The sequence below is a fragment of the Eschrichtius robustus genome, chromosome 5, assembly GCF_028021215.1.
Source record: "Eschrichtius robustus isolate mEscRob2 chromosome 5, mEscRob2.pri, whole genome shotgun sequence".
In the NCBI taxonomy this organism is placed as follows: domain Eukaryota; kingdom Metazoa; phylum Chordata; class Mammalia; order Artiodactyla; family Eschrichtiidae; genus Eschrichtius; species Eschrichtius robustus.
In genome coordinates this window covers 3,597,403-3,618,673 of record NC_090828.1, presented here as the reverse complement: position 1 = coordinate 3,618,673, position 21,271 = coordinate 3,597,403, and the positions used below count along the sequence as shown (strand labels likewise).

At 49.0% G+C, this 21,271-nt stretch overlaps 1 protein-coding gene across 2 annotated transcripts in view; it reads right to left on the bottom strand.

The window, feature by feature from the left end:
• Nucleotides 1-21,271, bottom strand: part of COL6A3 (collagen type VI alpha 3 chain) — a 77,343-nt gene that overhangs the window by 24,809 nt on the left and 31,263 nt on the right. For both annotated transcript variants that reach the window (XM_068544172.1, XM_068544174.1), the window contains 22 exons: nt 19,579-20,178; nt 18,599-18,936; nt 17,426-17,504; nt 16,273-16,418; nt 14,842-14,934; nt 14,275-14,328; nt 12,680-12,751; nt 11,502-11,528; nt 11,367-11,411; nt 11,194-11,247; nt 10,677-10,739; nt 9,998-10,063; nt 9,510-9,563; nt 7,263-7,298; nt 6,603-6,665; nt 6,044-6,106; nt 4,659-4,721; nt 3,709-3,771; nt 2,207-2,257; nt 1,980-2,015; nt 1,437-1,499; nt 345-407 (listed from right to left, as the gene is read on the bottom strand). In XM_068544172.1, the coding sequence (XP_068400273.1) occupies nt 345-407; nt 1,437-1,499; nt 1,980-2,015; nt 2,207-2,257; nt 3,709-3,771; nt 4,659-4,721; nt 6,044-6,106; nt 6,603-6,665; nt 7,263-7,298; nt 9,510-9,563; nt 9,998-10,063; nt 10,677-10,739; nt 11,194-11,247; nt 11,367-11,411; nt 11,502-11,528; nt 12,680-12,751; nt 14,275-14,328; nt 14,842-14,934; nt 16,273-16,418; nt 17,426-17,504; nt 18,599-18,936; nt 19,579-20,178 (2,192 nt within the window). The remainder of the gene's footprint in view (nt 1-344; nt 408-1,436; nt 1,500-1,979; nt 2,016-2,206; nt 2,258-3,708; nt 3,772-4,658; nt 4,722-6,043; nt 6,107-6,602; nt 6,666-7,262; nt 7,299-9,509; nt 9,564-9,997; nt 10,064-10,676; nt 10,740-11,193; nt 11,248-11,366; nt 11,412-11,501; nt 11,529-12,679; nt 12,752-14,274; nt 14,329-14,841; nt 14,935-16,272; nt 16,419-17,425; nt 17,505-18,598; nt 18,937-19,578; nt 20,179-21,271) is intronic.

Sequence of the window (21,271 nt, the reverse complement as noted above, 5' to 3'; positions counted from 1 at the left end):
CAAGATGCAATCAAGAGGTATTCAAATGTGTTCTCTTTAGTTTGTCCTCAACACAAACCTCAAACAAACCTACACCAGGAAATTGTAAAGGCAAATCACGATACACCCTAGATTACAGAGTTCCACTTGCTTTAAAATTTTCTTGGTACTCTAAAACTCAAAAGCTCTTTTCTCCACTGTGGTATCAGAAGGGAAGTGGTTAAAAAACAAACAAACAAACCACAACAACAAAAATGCAGACAGGTCTTTTGTGAGGAAAAGAGATAGTGGAAAGTTTTCAAGGAGGACCATGTGTAAGGCATCCAGTCCTCGGGCAGCTTGATTGGAAATGGGTAGGTACTTACAGATGGTCCTGGGTAACCAGGGTCTCCCTTCTGGCCAGCTATCCCTGGAGGTCCTGAATTTCCCTAGAAGCAGAACAAACATTGCTCAATTGTGGCAGAAGATAGAGCATTCTCAGCTTCTGCAGCTGGAAGGGGTGGTGGAGGTGATCTCGTCTAATGTCCCCCATCACCACAAGGAATCTCTCACTTTAAGAGACCTTAAGTGTCTCCAAAATTCAGGTATAGGGACAAGTGGCCCTAACAAAACTGATGTGCATCTCCCACAACTCTGTTCTCTGGCAGGTCAAGGTGAGAGAGATGCTTGCCTGAGAACCTGTAATAAGACCACTATGGATGCATAAGAAAGCAGTAACTGACAATTAATTAGCTCACTTTTCGATGCAGATAACCAATCCAATGTTTTAAAACTCTACCGTGAGTAATAAATGATCTAGTTTGAATGTCCTCACTGAGAGAATTAACAGGATAATTACAATGAATTTCACTATATTTTAAGCTAAAAATAACTGTCAGAAGCCTTTACCCAATTCTAGGGCACAAGTTGCTAATTCAAGACTCAGGGTAATCTTAAAAAGATGAGTAAACATCCACTACGGAGGATAATCCAGAATGAAAAGTAGCTTAAGAAAGAGGAGTCTTTTCATGGTGGGGAGGCGAGAGAATACATGGTCTCAGCCTGGCTCGCCCCTGAACTTGGAACCCTGGTAAGCACTTCGTGCAGCTCATGAAATCCTGTCTCCGCACCATCTGGTGGGCATGGCCAAATATGTCTGCGCAGACTTCTGATGTCATTCATTGTGAGACTTGAGTCCCCCGGCACCAGGAGAGGAGTGGACCATAGGCTAGTGACCTTTGAGACGTATTAGACGAGGGGGCCCTCCAGACCTCCCTCTAAAGGGAGCGTGACCAAAGGAAGACAGCACAGACACAACTGCAGGGTGTCCTGAGTACATCCGTCTAAGGCTTAGGATTCCTGTACTCCCACCCCATACGATCCCTGGCCAGGTTGCAAGTGAAGAAGGGTAACTTTCAAAGAAGCAATGGCATCTTCAGTGTTCAGACCCGCTACCAGGAAGGTGCAGGCAAACTTACCCTTCGGCCTCTGATGCCTTTGGGTCCCAGTGCTCCGTCTGTCCCCGGCTCACCAGGATTGCCCTGGAAAGAGAGCCAGGAAGCAGCACATTAAGCTCTGAGAGGCAGGTCTAGCTGAGGGTCCCTGGGGGCCTCTGGACCACACTTCCCAGAGCAGCCAAATGGCTAATTTTGATGGATTTTCCACCAAGTTACCGGCACAGCTGTGGCATTTGCAGACTCGGTCTAAGCTTACTGAACTTGGACTTAGAACTTACATTAATGATAACATCATACAGATTATACTGGCATCTTAAGGTTTATAAAGTATTTTATTGCAGTGCCACTTCATTTAATTCTCACGAGCACCATGACAAGGGCATATTGTCATCTCCATGTGACTGATGAGGGAGTGTCTTGGAGAGGGTGGGCCTTTCCCAAGGTCACTTGATTAGTAAGTGTCTGACTGAAGACTAGACCCAAGATATGGCGACCTTCAGTCCATGGTCACATCAGACTCACCCTAAAACAATGCTGCTGTTTACCCCCTAGGGGAATATTTACCTTTGGTCCTGGGTATCCGGGGAATCCTCTTTCTCCCTATAAAAAATAAATGACTCAATGTTTGGTCCCAACTTAAAGTCATCTAACATAAATTATTTTCGAGCAGAAAAAATATATCCGTAGCGTCACCAAGAGAAAAAATTCACTGCATTACAATTCAATTTTGAGAGATAATTCTTTAAAAATACAGCATGTCAGAAGTTCAAGAATCCTCGGCAGACACATACTTTTTTGCCTCTGCGTCCTTCACTGCCAACTCCATCTCGTCCATCATCTCCCTAAGAGTGGAAAGACAGTGTTACTGCAGGTGCCCCTGTCAGGCACACCATGACCTTCTTTTTCTAAAGCCCTGAGCAGTGGGTCTTTGCGTCCCTGGAATGTTCCCAGATCAAGGTACAGCTCAAGGAAGAGTCCCTAGTCCTATCCCACCTTACAGTGCAAACAAGACCATGTCTGTACTAAAGAACTACTACGAGCTATTAGTAGAGATGCTGTTTGGATGTAGAATCAAAGACGCATGGAACCAGGGAATCTTAGAGTTGATAGGACTTTTGAAGGCCACCGTGGTCTATGCATATATGAGTCTTTGATTCTACTTTAAAGCAAGAATGCAGGACTCAGTCTCACACCCTCCTGAGTCTTCTGTGCTCAGCCCTTACTCCCCTCTCCCCGGTGCCCCTTCCCTTCCTTCCAGGTCATGCCTCTAGACTGCCTTCCTTCCCCAAACCCACTTCCCTGTACTTGGAGATCTGTCCCTACCACTCTCTCCTGGGGGGCTTTCCGAACTGGACACTGTTGATTATTTCAAAAGAATCAAAAGAATTTGCATGAAATATGCATTAATATCTCTAAAACATGCACAGAACATGCTCCTTAGTTAATTTACAGTTTTAAACAGCTAAAGAGCTGTGGCCCCAAATTTATAGAAATAGAGTCAGGAAGAGATTTCATTCAATCGTTTGAATAGATTTTAAAGTCTGATTTTTTTTCCCCTCTGCTTCTGAGACAGTAATAGCAATGGATTTTTAAATTTCAGTTAGCTGTGCAGAAATTACAAACACAAGAAAAGTATTTTCAAGCTTTGGGATTGTGAATCAGATCAACCTGGTCCACTTATGTAGTTTTTAGGTGTAATGACTCATTTTACAGAAAAATTCCCAATGTACTGGAGATTTATTTTTCCTGGATAGAAACATATGTTACAACATTATTGCAAGAGAGCAGTTAGGGTATTTTTAAATAACTTTTTTTAAATGAATTCTCAAAATTAGAATTTCCGGTGCTGGGATGTCTCATTCAAAACAAACCGTTTCAATCTGAATTGAGATCTTATCAAAGCCCATTCCATTTTAAACCAAGGACATTTATTTCTTTGCAGAAAAACTCCATCTAGTTGAGCTCCAAAAGCATTTGCAAGACCTGAAATGAAGGTGGTTCAAGGGTCAGTAAACCACCACATTCACTTCTCAGAAAGAAATCAAGAAAAAATGTCTCTATTCACTCCCCCTCCAGTGAAATAAAAATTATTTTGAAACTTATAAGCAGCAGGTTTCACTATGTTCAATCACATCCCCAGTAATATAAGAAGCAGCTATCAAGCTGTCTCTTTGTGGAACCAACCCAAGTTGCAATGACAAAGGCCAGCCCAGCACAGGCCACATCTCCCTGCTTCCTGAGCACCTCAGCGGAGTCAGCGGCAGCCTGGGCCCCGTGCACGTGTTGATCTTACCGTCTCCCCACGAGGGCCCCGGTTCCCGATGCTTCCCTTGGGTCCTGGATCTCCGGGCTCGCCCTAGACATAAGAAACAGGGCTGAGACACCTGTGGGTCTGGGACGATTTAAAATGCGATTCCAAGCCCTGCCCTTGTTCTGGGTGACATCTTCGGTAGGGTTGCCACAAGCTGCTAACTTCACCTTTTAGATGTTGATGTTAATGATTTTTTAAATTGCAACCTCCACGTGTGGACTCCTGGAAGAGAATCCAGGAAGGCTTGTGTTTGTTCTTTTCATCATCATGGCACGGGGACGTGCCGACGGGGAGGAGAGAGAGACGGGAAAGAGGAAGGCGTGGAGTCAGCAGTGAAAGCCAGTGGCCCCACGAGGGGCAGAGAGGCAAGGCTGGAGTCACATGAACACACAGCTTTCCCCGAGAAAATGCTGCCTCTCAGACTGGTTATGACGAATAGTCGCTGTTCTCAAGGCTCATAGAAAGGCAGCCTGCACAGAGCAAGCTGCTGTTATCCAAAGCAGCCGGGCTCTGGGACCCTTGGATTAGCTGCACGTGGCCAGCGGGGCTGCTGTGCACAGTCAATATCCGGAGAATATTCAGCGCAATACGGAAGTGGTCCTAGTGCCGCTCGTGTGCTCCAAGGGCCCTGAGGATGCTGAACTGTCCTCATAAGCCTGGGCGCGAAAAGATACGGCAGTTCAGCAGCAGCTGGCAGTGCTGGTTATGAGAACGCAGGCCAACCCACTGCACACAGCCCATGGGTGCCCTCAAGGCGGGGAGAGTGATCCCACGGGCCCAGCCACTGTCAACGGGGGAGGCCTGGTGGAAAAGACCAGAGGGGAGGAGAAGGGATGTGCAAACCAAGCAGCTGGACAGACTGACAAACGAGGGAGCGGTGACATGGTGTCTGGCCAGGCCCCGGCCTGGGGAAACACGAGCTCCAGACAAACCTTTCTTCCCAGGGGCCCGGTTCTGCCACGTTCTCCAGGAGCACCTGCAGTCCCCCCGCTTCCCTGGAGCACGAGGAGAGGAGAGAGTCAGTGAAACATTCGCCCTCCAACCCAAGGCATCCGAAGCCCGCCTCCCGCAAGCCCCACCCCACCCCCTGCTGCCCCCGTGTGGAGGTCAGATCCTGCAGCTCTCTGCCACTCTCAGCCCTGGAGACCCCAGTGCAAACATGCATGGAGATGGCTTGTGCAAACCTAAAATATGAGTGTGACCAGTTTTCACAGGTGTGCACACATCTCAGTAATTAACGTTCACCTCCTAAGTTACCAGCTAGGGGACAAACACCCGGATGTATATGGCTTTACCTCCTCTCCCATTCCACACCTCCACAACGAGCACCTGACTTTACAGGTGTGGAAACCTATACACACTTTCTCATCGAGTGAGTGAATAAGTCAACAAAGGAACATAGCTCTTAAAATGCAGTGCAGCCTACAGAGCCCAGAAATGACCCTGACAGATGCAGCAAATCCAGATGGTGGCAGCTGTTTGTACTGTTAACTATTTGAAGAGCTTCAACTCACCCCTGCACCATCTTAAATTCTTGACTAATCAGAGCTTAAATAAATATTTAAAACAAAATAGGTATTTATCAGATTTCAAACTTGGGAAGGACTTTCCAAGCAAATAGGAGCTCTCACAAAGTTCCTACTTCCCCTGTAAAACATTTTTGTGCATTTATGTAGCCTCAGGCCAGTTCATTGCCAGTTTATTAGTCATTACTAATTTCTGTAACAAGTTATAAGATCGCTCCCTGTCCCTGGCAGACCCAAGGGACACCAGAGTATGGGCACCTGGTCCTAGCTCAGCTACACCATGTTTCTGCTCATCATCGATAACAGCCAAGATAGATGTTGATGTTTGCAGTGACAGCGAGTTTAAGGAACATCTTCCATGTCGAACTTGAGGACGGGGAACTCCTTACACAAATACCAAACCACAGGGGCAATTTCCAGGAGCCAAATATGAAATAATACAGAGTAATCTGAGAATATTGGTCGATTCATCTGATTTCCTGCAGACCCACCCTAAGACTTCTGCAATGAGGCCCCTCCTTCCTTTGCTCACCTCCCAGGTGGCCTATGTTTGGAAGGGGCAGCATTGGGACTTAGCCCCTGGAGCATCAAGAAAAACGCCCTCTAACTTCCTCGGGGTGAACGAGCCAGTTGCTCTGAGGACTGAGGTTGGCCCCAGGTCTGTGCTGCCAAAGAGTCGGGCTGAGGGGTCTGTCTCCTGTCACCCTTCACGAAACATGGAACTCTCAGCCTGCTAGGGCAACATGCTATCCATTTAGCTAAAGAGAGGGGTGGGATCAAGACAGACTTACCCGAGGTCCAGGAATGCCTTGTTCACCGATCAGGCCTGGAGGACCGGTGAGACCAGGAGGACCCTGAAAAAGTCAAATGCCAACGTAAGTGCTGTGTGGAGGTGACACACCATGACCGCCATAATATCCACACAACGGAATATTATTCCACCATGGAAAGGAACAAAACACTGACACCGGCTACAGCATAGATAAACCTCAGAAACATGGTGCTAAGTGAAAAAGCCAGACACAAAACCTATTAAATGATTCCATTCATATGAAAGGTCCAGAATATGCAAATCCACAAAGACAGAAAGGAAATTAGTTGGTTGTCAGGAGCTGGCGGGAGGGGGCATGACTGCTTAATGGGTACAGGGTCTCCTTTGGGGGACGATGAAAATGTTTTGAAACTAGATAGAGACGATAGTCGTGCAACATTGGGGATGTACTAAACGCCACCTTAAAAGATTAATTTTGTGTTCAATTTTGTAAAAGCAATGGTCACCTCAATTTTTAAAAAATGGTAGGGCATCTGGGAACATGTCACAAGGCACGCAACCACACTGGGGGTACTGACCTGTGCACCTCTGGTCCCCTGCTCTCCCACAGAGCCCTGCTGGCCGGGACCGCCCTTGTTGCCCTTTGAAACAAGAGAAGATGTAGGGAAGGGTCAGCCCTCTGTTCTACAGTCACATCTGCACAAGGGTGCAGGGAGACAGTCACAGCTGTACCAGGGGTCAGAAGTGAGAGCACCATAACTCCAGGGAGAGACATTCAATACTTGGAGCCACTTTTCACTCTTAGGATCGATTCTCACTCTTCCCTCACCTTTTCCTCACGATGACTTCATGACATGAAGCTATCTTGGACCCAAACCTGTCTTGCACAGGTGAGAGGACAGAGCCACCAAGACACGTGATTTGCTGATGACCAGGTAAGTGGGCATGTCACGGGCAAGAGGTCCCCAGGACGCTGCCTCCCCAGTCATCTCCCTTCCCTTCTCCCCTCCCCACTGTCACTTTCATTTTGATAATCGTTTCCACCGCCATCATCGTTTTTGCAAGTCTTATAGAAGAGGCTAAATTTAAGGAGATGGTAGAAAAGATGGGAGCTACAAGTTTTGATGGCGAAGGAGAGAGTAATTTTTAATTTGTGGGTGGGGTGGGGACCATCTCCCGAGAGCACACAGTGACTGACATTGTGATGACAGCAAAGAGATGGTGACTTTGAGGCTTACCTTAGCTCCTGCTGGTCCCCTTCGGCCAAAACCCCCCTGAGGAAGAAATCACACAAACGGTGAAAGGGAGGCGGGGAGGCTGGGGGAGGCCAGGCTCCCTGGGACTTAACACGCACCTTCACGACACCCACTGGGCCCCAGACACTGTGCCTACCCAGCCCAGAGGAAACTCTCATGAAGGGACACCTTTTCTCCTGCCCTCCCCTCGCCAAAATTTTTCTTCCACGCTGCCCTTGTCAGTCATCCACGTGGAAGTTTTGAGGATGACTTCAGACCTGCCAACCAAAATAAGGACCCCTCGGGCTGCACGGCCCCAGACAGTTCCAAGTAAGGAATGTGAAACAGGAATGTCGATCTGTCTATTTTTCTTCCATTCTCCTAACTGGAGGGAGAGGTAAGACGTTAATTATAACGGAAGGGAGTCCCAGACTCTCCACACTGTCCCGGCCAAATATAACACACACTCGGTTAAGTAAAGTATTCAGCGTGGGCGTACGTGAACCTAAAAGCCCGGCTGTACTTGGTTTGGGCTCATGACTTGGCAACGTCTTCCCCAATGCTCCAGAAGTGAAACTTAGTTCAAATAAACGTGGGCTCGCTCTTAAGTAATCCATTAGTTCCCACCTCAAGATGGCTTCCTCTTCAGTGGAAAGGTTTGGGGTGGGAAACCATCCTGGATATATCTTTGCAAGGTTAGGGGTTGAATTGTGGAGCCTGTGACACACCAGCCTGTTACAGGCTTGGCCTATCTTCTGCATCAACCCAAGAACCACCTTCTCTGCTCCCAGTGAACAAGCCCCATGATCTTCTGGGGCCACCATTCTGCCCTGATTCACTATAATGGCAGCTTCTTCAATGGAAGACCTTGGCCTCCTTCCAGGGATAACACATGGACAAGAGGGGGAGGGGCGTGGCCAGGCCAGTCTCCACAGAGTAGCAATCTGCCGGCCCCTTCCAAAGGGGACCTCACAGAGTATGCCCAGAGGCCACCTGTGCTCAGGCCACATGAGGAGTGAGGTAGCCCAGGGGAAGGATGCCTTTCATCTGGGCGTGAGCCTGGCTTAGTGATGCCCTAAGGGAAGACAGCCCTAACTTGACCCCACTGATTTCAAACCCAAATTGATACCCTGTGCATAGAATTAACACGAACTGTATGCTTGACTGCATTTTAAGTCTCTTCACGGAAACAAGCTTTGGCTCTACTCACGAACTAAGTTGTTCAGCACATTATAACAATGGAGTGCTTTCCTCATGTTTTTTTTTCATTGTAGAAATCAACAGCATTATTCAAAAATAATACTCAAAAGCTTTTAAGATAGCATTTTCAAAATTTTAAGTTTTCTTCTGAATTTTAAAAGCAAGGTTATGCCCATAGTGTATCATTTGCCGAGGGGCGAGAGTGTTTCTTTTAAAAGCCCTTGTCAGCACACACCCTCTGATCGTCAACTACGGATCCCTAACCATGTGACTGCCACGGGGGAAAGGGCTGAGGGGGCCCCGATCTGGCCCCCATCCCCAGCCAGATGCTGAGCAGAGACACCTGTCTCAGGCACCCACCAGAGCCCTGAACTAGCTCTGAACTAGCCCTGAGAATTTACAGACGTCCAGACACATCTTCTCCCAGCTAGGAGGTCTGAGCTCTGTGTAACCCTGGGCCCTGGAAGCATTCAAACAGCTTCCCAAAGATCATTCATCTCCCTTTGGCTTCAGCAATTCTTCAACAAGACTCAAAGGTGAGGCACGCACTGAGCGGTCTACAGCAGGCATTTCTGAAACGTCTTGAAAAAGCAATTGCGAGATGCAATTCACTAGGAAATTGACTCTGGTGTCACTGCTGGCGTTACAGCAGTACCAGAAAAACAACTATCACACAAAACAAATATACACCTCATCAGCCTCCCCGCCCTTTATCCCCTCACTCCCTCTGTATTTGTGTTTCTGTTTAGATTTTTTTAAACATTCAGTGGGATAAAGCCCGGCCAAATATTTGAAAGCAGCAAAGATATTACTTTTAAAGGTGTCTATTCAGTATGTTCTGGAAGGGGAGGGAAGCAGGCTGGGGGAGCCCAGAGTGAATGATAAGAATGAAAGGTCTGCAGAAGCAGCAACACGTGGGGGACAAGGGTTTCCGAAATCACCTTAAATTCCCTAAATAAAAAGTTGCTGAGCAGCTCTGCCCCAAACAGTGTCTAGCAGAGTTAAGTAAATATCACCACAGAGCCCCCGCAAACCCCAAGAGGTACTCACGCTTTTCCCAGGTTCTCCAGGCCCTCCAGACACCCCATCTGCCCCGGGGAGACCCTGTCATGGGAAAGAAAATTAACGTAAGATTCTCGTCTGCAAAGAAGAACTTGTAACTCAAATATCGCACAAGACGCTGGGGAAAAGGAATGGATACACACAGGGCCAGTCGCACACTCTGGGGGTGCCTTAGACCCAGGTGCACTCTGCCCCCCACAAGGCTTAGGCTTGATGAGCACTTTCTGGAAGTATCTATGGGGCACAACTCTGCCGAGAGGAAGCCCCTCTTGGGAGGGACCGTTTCTGTCCCTCTTGGAGACCCCGTTGCGAGCGTGCACGCTGGCTTCCCGGGGCTTGCTGCTCCCAACCTCAGCCTTGTACATCCACAGCTTTGAAGACCACGTCGCGGCCTCCGGGGCTGGCAGTGAACCAGCTTGAGTTTAGTTTCTCGGGCTCTCGGCACAGGGGGAGTCTAGGTACACAGAGTGCTGTACCATGGGGCCGATGTCTCCGGTTTCTCCTTTGGGTCCTCTCTGCTGGCTGTCCTGTCCTGAGTTACCCTGAAAAGAGAACAGGTCCAGGAATAAGCCACGTGTGCAGGGAAAGCCGCTGCTGCTGGATCAGTGACCAGGAAAATATTAGTGATGGTTCGAATGCCAGTCGCTTTGGCCACATCCGATCCAGATAACGCCCATCCCACCCTGACAGAGCCTGTCGTGGGGTCAGCAATCACTCTGAGCCCCAAACAGGGGGAGCTGGCTCTTCCTCCCCCAGGAGGATGGTGGCCAGGCTGACTCTTGCCTTGTCCTGGTCTGGACCAGAAGAGGCTGTCCCAGCGATGGTCACTTGTTGAGAGGTTTTATAGACCCATAAAGCAAGAAAAGCTGCAAACTCTTCCCTTTTCCTAAAGCGAACTTAAAGTGTCCTGAGACCACATTTTAGGGAAACTTCTCGGGTCTTCACGTAAGAGGCTTTGCAAAGACTTATCTTTGCAGCGAGAGAGCAAAGACATCTCCAGCCACCCCAAAATTTTAAGAAAAGGGCAAACCACATATTTTGCCAACATGTTTTAAAGCAATTTCAAGAGTAAAATTCTTCCTTTCAACCCACTTCTCCCCACAAACCCCTTCCCCGGACTCAAGTCTCAAATCGGTGACAAGGATTTCCCCTTACCGGGTCACCTCTGATCCCAACATCTCCTCTTTCTCCTTTGCCTCCTTTGGGTCCTTTGTCACCCTAAATAAAAACCACAAGCAGAGACTGAGAATTAGATGAGTTTCACATATTTATCTCACCCTCAAAATTGTGTTCTTCCAATCACAAATCTTAAAAAGAACAGTGTTTCAGCATTTACCATTTACTCATTTGCCATGAAGGTAAAATTATTTCCAGATACTTCAGGTAACCCACAAGTATTTATTGGGGACCCACTCTGTGCCAGGCGCTGGGGATTTATTTCAACAAAACACACTCAGTCCTTGCCCAATGGGACATACTCTCCAAACAAGAAAATATAATGTAAATATGTCACAGCTGACAAGGGACATAGGAGATGCCAAGGATGTACCCCAGGAGGTCAGGGAAGGCTGCCTGGCGGAAGCGGTCTTAACATACACAAGTAAAAGAAATAACCCCTAAGTGAAATGTTCATAGTTTTTCCATGACGGTAACACTGCAGAAATATACTTACCCTTCTTCCTGGATTCCCTTTCTCTCCAGAAATACCAGGCAATCCTTTGTCTCCCTGCCAAAGACAATGATAAAATGTCATTCCTGGCACAACTTCTACCACAGACTGAGGTGTTAGTCACTGGAATCTTCAGGACCAAAAGCAATTTTCACTTAGAGTGTAAAATCACTTACATCTTCACCGTCAAGACCATCCAGACCAATTTCTCCTAATTCACCCTGTGAGGGGACAAGACACACAGGTGAGTGTAAAATACGGCAAAACACTGGGAAAGTTTTAAATATAAAAAGAAAAGCAAGCTTAAGTACCTTCTCTCCTGGGAATCCACGAGAGCCCTAAAAGGGAAGGGAAAGAGGAAACATTAGCTCCTTCCCAGAGGCTGAATAGAATAGGCTAGAATAGGCTAAGGGCTCCCCCCTCTCCATCCCCAACTTAAAAGTCAGTGTCTGGGGCTTCCCTCTGGCTCACTGGTTAAGAATCCGCCTGCCAATGCAGGGGACATGGGTTCGATCCCTGGTCCAGGAAGATCCCACATGCCGCGGAGCAACTAAGCCCGTGCACCACAACTACTGAGCCTGAGCTCTAGAGCCTGCGAGCCACAACTACTGAGCCCGTGTGCCGCAACTACTGAAGCATGAGCGCCTAGAGCCCGTGCTCTGCAACAAGAGAAGCCACCGCAGTGAGAAGCTCATGCACCACATCGAAGAGTAGCCCCACGAACCGCAACAAGAGAAAAGCCCGCACACAGCAGCAAAAACCCAACGCAGCCAAAAATAAAATCAATAAAATAAATTTATATTAAAAAATAGTCAGTGTCTGAAAATTCACTGTTAGAGATTCGTCTGTTTGGCTAGCTCTCTCTCTATCACGAGGGGATCATAAAACTAACTGGCCTGGACCTGAGCACTTGGGTAGTGTTGGCTCTCCGGGCAGAAGGGCTGGGCCCTGAAGGCCAGGGACAGGGGCTCCAAGGAGGCCCCTTTATAACATTGCAGTGGCCTGTCTCTCAAACTGCAGCAAATTGAGGAGAAAGTTCATCAGCCCTTGACTCCAAGTATTTCACACACAGAACCTTCCAGCACATGAGTCCTTTCCCTCTGTCTCCGCCCCCCTCCACTTCCCTCACTCCTCCCAGGCCCAGGGGCTGAAGCTGCCAGGCACTGGCCTTCTCTCTGCCCTGGCCCACATTCTGTCTGTCCTCATCAGTGTGTCCTGACTGCTTCATATTGCCATACGAAACTGTTTCTCCAACCTCAGGCTCCCTTCCCCGCAAGATGTGCACTCCTGAACCCGCCAGACCCTGGGCTGCCTCTGTGCGAGGCCACTGGCTGCCAGCGCTGAGCAGAGAAGCCGGGGCAGGCATCTTGCTTCCCCAGGAGGCACTGGAGAAAGTGTCCCCCTTCTGCACGCGCCACCGACCGCCCTCTCCCCGCTGGGGCCTGGTGCCATGGTCCCCTCCCTACACATGGGGGCCACCGCACTGTACCTTTATGCCTCTCTGCCCGGGGCAGCCCTGGAAACCTTGCGTGCCGTTCACACCAGGCGGGCCGCGCTCACCCTGTCAGGAGAAACAGAGGCATTTTGCAAGTTGGAGCTTCTTGTCACGTGTCTCCACTGAGTAGGGAGCCCTGTGAAAGGCGTGCATTAGGAAGCGGTCCACTCGCTGGTGGGCTGATGTGCCAGGCGGGGCCTCCAGCATCCCCGCCCGCGGCCCCCGCAGGCCGACCTCTGCACAGGGCCTTGAACCTGCAGTTCCCTCCCCTGGAGGGGGTGGGGTCTGGGAGTGTCTGCAGCACAGAGGGCACTTCCTGGTGGGCGGAGGATAAGCAGGCCTCAGGGTACTGGGTCTGGGTGGAGGCTGGGCCCCGTGGAGAACCCTCAGGCTGGCTCTCCTCCATGTGGTCCTGGGCTCCCAGCTCTCCAGTGGGGTCCGGGCCCAGCCCTGACACCCGGCACCGCCGGACGGGACCTTGGGGGCTTCAACTCCTCCCGCTGGGGCCCTCTCTCCCCATCCTAGTGCTGGCCATGGTCCTGGGCTCCCAGCTCTCCAGTGGGGTCTGGGCCCAGCCCTGACACCCGGCACTGCCGGACGGGACCTTGGGGGCTTCAACTCCTCCCGCTGGGGCGCTCTCTCCCCATCCCAGGGCTGCCCATGGTCCTGGGCTCCCAGCTCTTCTATGGGGTCCAGGCTCAGCCCTGACACCCGGCACTGCCGGACGGGACCTTGGGGGCTTCAACTCCTCCCGCTGGGGCCCTCTCTCCCCATCCTAGTGCTGGCCATGGTCCTGGGCTCCCAGCTCTCCAGTGGGGTCTGGGCCCAGCCCTGACACCCGGCACTGCCGGACGGGACCTTGGGGGCTTCAACTCCTCCCGCTGGGGCGCTCTCTCCCCATCCCAGGGCTGCCCATGGTCCTGGGCTCCCAGCTCTTCTATGGGGTCCAGGCTCAGCCCTGACACCCGGCACTGCCGGACGGGACCTTGGGGGCTTCAACTCCTCCCGCTGGGGGCCCTCTCTCCCCATCCCAGGGCTGGGCCTTGTTCTAGTGTCTCCAAAGTTCTCAAACCACTTCTGGGCAGGATTCTGCTTCCCGAAGGCCCTGCTGCAGGCTCTGCCCACCCCCAAATGGACCCCTTGGTGACAGATACCCATACCGGCAACCGGCCTCTGCGAGGCTCCCCTCAAAAGGTGTCGCCGCTGAAATCCTGACTGGGTTTCCCCTGCACCCCCGGCTCCAGCGGCCTCTCATCTCTGCCTGGATGTCTGAACTTGGTAGATGCTGGGTTTGCCATCCTCAGTGGCCCTCTGTCTCAGAAGCCATTTAGTCCCTCCCTCGGAGATGGAACACGTAAAAACCTGCACTTCCTACCCACATTTGTCATCCTCAGACTAGTTTCCGTAGTGTAGAAATCTGAGTCAAGTTGTTAAGAAAGTTAGAAAGTAATTTTTTTCTGGTGGAAAAGACTGGAAACAGAACAGATGAAGAACCCCACAATTCAATCCCAAGAACAAGGAGGGAACAAAGAGGGAACAAAGAACAAGGAGGGAACAAAGATTTAAGGAATAAAACAACTTTTACTTACAGGTCCACCCTCGTCACCAGGGTAACCTCGGTAGCCATCTTCTCCAGGAATACCCTAGAACAAAGTAAATCGTTTACTTGGTTAAATGCTGTGGCTTTCTCTGTTTCCTACTTAAGCATCTCTTCACCCCCCCCTGCATTTGGTAGAGCAGTGCTTTCGGTGTCCCTGGAACGTGACAGTTTCCTACTCATTATTTCAGTGCAATTGTTCTATCAGGATCTTTAAGGCTCTTGATCCACCAAGAAATCCTGTGCATTTCCTATAACTTAGAGGTAAATGTGAAGAATCCCCGCTGGCCGTCCTAGAGAGGCTGCCAGTCAATGATGCCACTGGTCTTAACATAATTTTATAAAATGAAGAACCAACGCATAAAAGAACCCAGTGGAAAGGGAGGAGGGAGCAGACACAGGGACAGGGTCTGCCCCTCAGATCTGTCCTACAGCACAGCTAGTTCCTTCTCCTCCCTTTTCCATCTCCTCACCATCATAGCAGAGAAATTCCCCAGTCAAAGTAATGATGGCTCTGAAATCTAGTCTCAGGCATAAGAAAAGGGTAAAACCACCATACCTTTGGCCCAATGCTGCCAATGGGCCCTCGGTCTCCTCTTTGTCCAGAGCATTTGCAGGGAACCCCACAGCAGGCTTTCTCGGCAATGTTGTCCTACCAAGACAAAAAACGAAGTTCAGATCTCAGTAAATGTCTAGGAAAAAGGCATAAATGTGCCGTCTGAGGACTGTGGCATCCACAGCGAGAGATAAAGTCACCTCCTACGGCACTCCCTTGAAGGCTTAGCCATTGGTGGGTAATAGAGTGTCACAAATGGACTCTGAAGAGCCACCAAAGATAATGGCGTCTTATTCACAATGTCACCTCTGGCTGGGCCTTATTTCTAGAAGTTTCCAACATAGATATTCAAGCTTCAGATGTTAAGTATAGATTACATATTTTTAAGCTTCAGAAGGCAAAACCTGACAAACCACTGCAGATGGCCAGGACGGAAGGTGGTTTCAGAGCAGAGACCATATGCCCTTCCCCAGAACCCTGGTCAGAGTCACGGAACACGGCGCCAGCCTGGAGGAGGCCTGGGAGCAGCTGTGGGGTGGGATCCCTGCCTCTGAGCCACAAGCACCGCACCGCCCATCACCAATGACTCCAGCGCCCATCAGACACCCTGGACATTGCCTCCCATCCCAGCCCCTGGCCTTATACAGGAAAGCGCACACCCAAAGTACATTTCCACCTGCTAAACTCATGATGGTCAATGCCTTTTCTTGCTGTGAATTTCCTAGAGTTTTCACTTTCTCCCATGTCCTAGGTTTGTCAATTAACTGAACTTCCTTCCACTCAATAAAAAAATCCGAATTGCAGCCCTGGGAAGAAGGTCGGAGGGCAGGAGGGAGTCAGCTCGTCCCATAGGGCACCGCTGCCTCCGCCAAAGCACCTCTGAGTTGAACGCTCAGCCCCCTCATGTCCCAAAAGCCCCCAGCCTCACCTCCAAACCCAGGCGTTAACCCCACCTGCTGAGAGGCTGAACCCAAGAGGATTAGGAAGCCTCATGGGGCGCCCTCATTTGCTCCAAAGGAAACTAGAAGAGAAAGCAATGGAAGCCCGTTTCCACCCAGAAATAGTCTTTCGTTTCCTGCATATTCTTGTTTTCCCTGTTTCCTGTTTACAGAGGGAAGGGTCAATCTCAATGTTATGGCTTCTCGACAATCTTATAAATGAAAAGAAGTCTCATTAAAGGGAGCAGAGGAAACTCTAAGGCGACAGCTACCTCGACACCCATTCCCAGGTGGCCGTCTTTCCAGTTCTCAGATAGCTCCATTTCCATGACTCATGTTATGGCAACAAAGTAGGTCCCAAGTAAATTACATGAATTAAATTGCCTACCCAGCGGTCTCTCCTCCATTTGCCTGGTGAGAGCAGACTGCGTTATCCTGAGATGCCCAATATTGTGCTATCTAAACCAGTTTGTGTGTAGATACATAAAACACTCACAAGTTGCTCCGCTAGTTCGTAGTCTAGGTCCAGCAAGTTCAGTCTCAGGGGCCGGTTGTACATGAATCCTCGCCCAAACTCCAGTTGCATCAGCTGCTCCAAGTTGGCGACAGGTTCAAGGCCCACCAAGATCAGAGCTCGGACGCCTGGGGGCACAGGTACACTTAAGAAGCCTCACTTAGGCATTCAAGAGCCACAGCACTTTTCCTCCTGACTCTCTTTTATTTTTTAAAGAAAACTTCAGTATAAAATTTGGCCTTTAACTGAAACATGCTGAATCACACTAATTAGCTGCTCCGAAGAGTTGGAATACTGGAACTCTGGACTCCTATGAGCAATTGTTTCTGACCTGTCAGTAAGTAAATGGATTAATGTAACTCTGGGAAACGACACCATGAAGTTTATTCATACATAAATTCTCGAGCTCTGGTCTTACTTAACACAGGTATCCTGTAGGAAGAATTGAAATCCCACATCTCCAAAATCAGCTGATAGCAGGTCTCATCTCCATTGCTCTGGAAAAGCAAGCTAATAAATAGAACATTCCTATGATAAATTATGCTTCAACAAATTCTTCTTAAACCTCTAGTGTTGGCATCCACTTTTTTGATAGCCAGTGCTACCAAATTCCAAAGCAGTTGAACAGTCAAATAGTACATCTGATAACAGGTATCCTTGCAAACCAGTCACCTTAAATTTGGAAAGTATGCTTTCCAAATTTTATGTGAAAGTGTATCTTTTCTTAACGTTAGAGTATTTTTGAGCTGTGATAACTGCAAACGGAAAATACAGCAAGATTTTTTGCTATAAAATTAATTCCTAGTTTATATAATACAGCCCAATGAATCAAAACTTCACATTCTTTTACAAAAGCATCATGCTTTCTAGATGTTCTACCACAGGAATGAGCCTGAGACCCCATGGGGTCTGTGCCAGGACTTGGTAATAGAGCTGTCTGTGTTAAGTATGGGATCCTTGCTGCCCCATCCTGTAGCCCCAGGCAGGCGACAGAGGACCAAAATGCTGGGATGAGGTATCCTCCAAGAGAAGCCGCTCTCCCAGAGGGTCCCTTAGCGGAGTAGTTTCTCTCCAGCCCAGCAGTGCGCCTGCCTCCCCCAGGTTTACTTCTCCCATAGAAAGCCCCAGAACCCACCTTCTTGTCGGAGTTCCTCCGACGCTCTTTGTAAATCAGCCAGATCTCCATCCACCCCATCAGTAAAATGAATGACCACCTGAAGATAAAAGATACATCAAGCGCCAGCCAAAAGTAAAAGAAACATCACAGACCCTTGAGAGGAGGATTAGCCAGTCCAAAGCCTCCACCTTACAACAGAGGAAACTGGGGGCCAAGGTTGAGAAACAATCACCCCATGTTCATAGTTCCTTGATACTGTGCAATAAATGAGGTATAAAATAAATGGGTATAGGGTAGGACTTGATTTATTGAAAAGCACAATCAACAATAGAAATAAGAAGTTTATCTTATTCTCTTAATTAGGGGACGTGGTTTCTAGAAATCATGCGTATGCGTGTGCGTGTGCATGCGTGCGTGTGTGTTTGTGTGCCCGTGCTGTAGGCTCCAAAATTCATATTTTGAAGTCCTAACCCTCAGTGCCTCAGAGTGTGACCATGTTTGGCAATAGGACTTTTAAAGAGGCAATTAAGTTAACTGAGGTCATTAGAGTGGGTCCTCATCCAGTACGACTGGTGTCCTTCTAAGATGAGGTGATTAGGACACAGACACACACAGAGGGAAAACCACATGGAGAGAGAAGGAGAAGACGCCATTTCCAAGCCAAGTTGAGAGACCTCCAAAAAAACAACCCTGACGTCGCTCTGATCTCAGACTTCCAGCCTCCAGGACTGTGAGAGAATAAATCCTGTTGTTTAAGCCACCCAACCTGTGGAACTTTGTTATGGCAGCCCTAGCAAACTGATTGTGTGTGTGTGTGTGTGTGTGTGTGTGTGTGTATGAACCAATACAGAGAAAGAGAGAGATAAAAGTAAATACAAATAGAGAACATAATGCATTTAATGGGCAGGACTATGATTAAACATGAATTACTCACAAATTCAATGCATTCAGGCTTAATTACTGATTTCCAAGATTTTTTTTAGAGCTTTAGTAAAACTAGAAGACGATATCCCATTTCAGCCCAGTTGATAATAAAGGACTCTTACATATAGGCACCACCAACCCCATCAAACATGAAGAGCATCTATAGGAGAACAGTTTGGGGAGGGGGCTTCCAGGCATCAAGGTTTGCCCCTGCCCAGTAAAACCCAGAGATGGCACAGGAAGCGGAAACGAGGCAGCCGTCCTCACCTTCACACTGTCTGGTGAGGCCTGCCGGAACTTGTTCTGGTAGAGCTTCAGCGTGTCCGCAGTGAGGACGTAGGGGTGCTCGGTGCGCATGTTCTGGAACTTCTCAAACAGCTCTGGCTGGTACTCAGCGAAGTCAAAGGCCTCCACGGGGCCTGAGGGCGTGTTGGCCACCACGGACACCCGCACCGTGGGCAGCTGGCTGCCGCTGCAGCTGATTCTTTGCATCTGGCTGATTCTATTCAGGATGGTGTCCATCTTGGACTCAAAGCCCCTCTGAGCCACAAATACGTTCTGATCTCTTGAACCATCAAAGCCCAGAATCACATCCAGGTTACAGACTGTAAAGGGAAAAGCAGGCCATGAGCTCGAAGTCGAGCTGCCGAGATGTGTTCAACCTACAGGCACAGCTCGGGACGTGGACCAGGACACCACACTCAAGTGCAAAATGGGACCTTCTGTGTATGAGCGCTGAGAAGCAATTACATCTGCCTCTCTCACTGGGAAAACTCATGCTGACTCTTAGGAGCCAAAATTGTTGGCCATTCAGTATGTTTGCTTTGCTGATATTCATCAACTTTGGCATGGTATACAGTCAGTGTCTATCTAAATGCATCCCGAGTTTGTGCTTTAGACTAAACACACTTGAGAATGCAAACACTCTGATCTCAAATAACTGATCTAATAAACCTACAAACAGAAACAGGCATCAATCAGTCTGAATTATTTAGGGGATTAAAGAGTAGGGGGTGGGGAGTAAATGTGGTAAGAGCAAGAAAAGAGAGACATCCACTCCTATCCTGGAACCACATCCGATCACAGTGGTAGGTGACAACAAGGACCCAACCCACGTGGATGTCAGTCAATGCCTGACACACCGGTTGCTATAGGAGCCCAGAGGCCAGCGCTGGGGATCTGGGTAACCAGGTAACTCACCAACATCGACAGGACATGGTTGAAAATATGCACCTAAAGGGCATTACCTTTGGAAACATCAGGCACACCAGGACATAAGGTTTCATGCATCGCGTCATGCAGAGTTTCCAAAACCTGCTCGCTCAATTCCGACAGCTCCTGGACGTTCCCCACTCGGAACGCCGTGGCACTGTTGGACGCGACCTTCCCAACCTCCTCTGAGTCGATGTTCCTCACGCCCACCGCGAACACTTTGACGCCTCTCTGGGTGAGTGCCAGGCTCGCGTCCTGGGCATCCTCCACCGACCTTCCTCCGGTGATCACAAAGGCGATCTGCGGGACTCTCTGATCCAGGCGGCTGCCTGCCTCTGGCACGAAGTGATTCAGCCGCAGGTGCTCCAGGCCCACCTTGGTGTTTGCGTGCCTCCCCCCTTTGTAGACCACCTTGTTGATGGCATCGATAATCTGCTCCTTGGTGGAAAAGTCCTTCAGGAAGAATTCGTCAGTGGGGTCAGAGTTGTACTGGACCAGCCCCACTTGGATGGAATCTCCCCCTTCATAAACCGTGTCCACAATTTCAGACACGAAACGGAGCACTTCCTGGAAACTGTCCCTCTGGAAATTGATGGAACCATCCAACAGGAACACGATGTCTGCTTTCTTTTTCTCTAAAGATGATTACAATGAAAACAAAAAGGAGAAATTTGGGTTTTATATCCAGGACAAAAACACAAAATGTAAAATGATTAAAATAAGGCATTCCTGTAATTCATTCACAGTGGACACCTTGGGCTCTATTCCATGCCTCTAGAGTTCCTGAATTCACAGTCCTCAAAACATGTTTAGGTGATAAATGATAAATCACCTAAACAAAAGGAAAGGAGATGTGAAAACTCAGCGGAACTGAGTCCCAGTTGTCCCGTGCAAAATGAGATTATGCCATGGATTCAACAGTCCGTGATATCAGGGGTTTTAGGAAATGCCACTACACACTTTCCTCCTGGTCAAAAATAAATGATAGTGTCTGGAAGGAGTTGGGGGAGGTGTGCTAGAGGCGGGGAAAGGGAGGGCTGGGAGAAACAGATTGGAAAATGGGAAGCAGACTCTGTGCACCTTTGGAGGATCACCAGCCAGCATGCCAAGAGCTTTGTTGGAGCCTGTGAAACTCAATGACGTTGGAGATAATTCCCTAATTCCAATCAAGGGATCAAGACTGGAGCAGAGAGAAGGGGAATCCGGAGCAGTGTGAGATGTTCCACCACCAGCACAGAAGGAAGACGTGAAAGAGCTAAGTGGAGTGCAGATGCCCGATGGAAAACCAACCCTAATCATTTGCTCCAGATGTCTGAGGGGCTATCACCTGGGGTAGGAGCTAAGAAAGACGTGGACTGGTGGAGGGACTCAGTTCGCTCTTGGCAGCCCCAAAGGTCAGACCCAGGAGCATGAGGTCAAAGCTACAGGCGGACAGCTCTAAATTCCCAGCAATACCAGTCCAAAGAAAGAGGGTTGACTGGACCATGACCCCACCTAGGAGAGAGGCTGACTTCCAGTCATGTTCGGAGGGGTGTGGATTGAACAACTTCAAAGATGCCATTTTATTCTGAGAGCCAATGAGTCTGTGGCTAACCCTCAATGCACTTTTATAGAACCTTTCAATGGGGCTACGATTAGCCTCATGGAAACTCATGGAAGAATCAATGACCATATGCTTTCTGAGACGCGTTTCCTTCTATTCCTCCTACAATTTCAACTGAATTATTT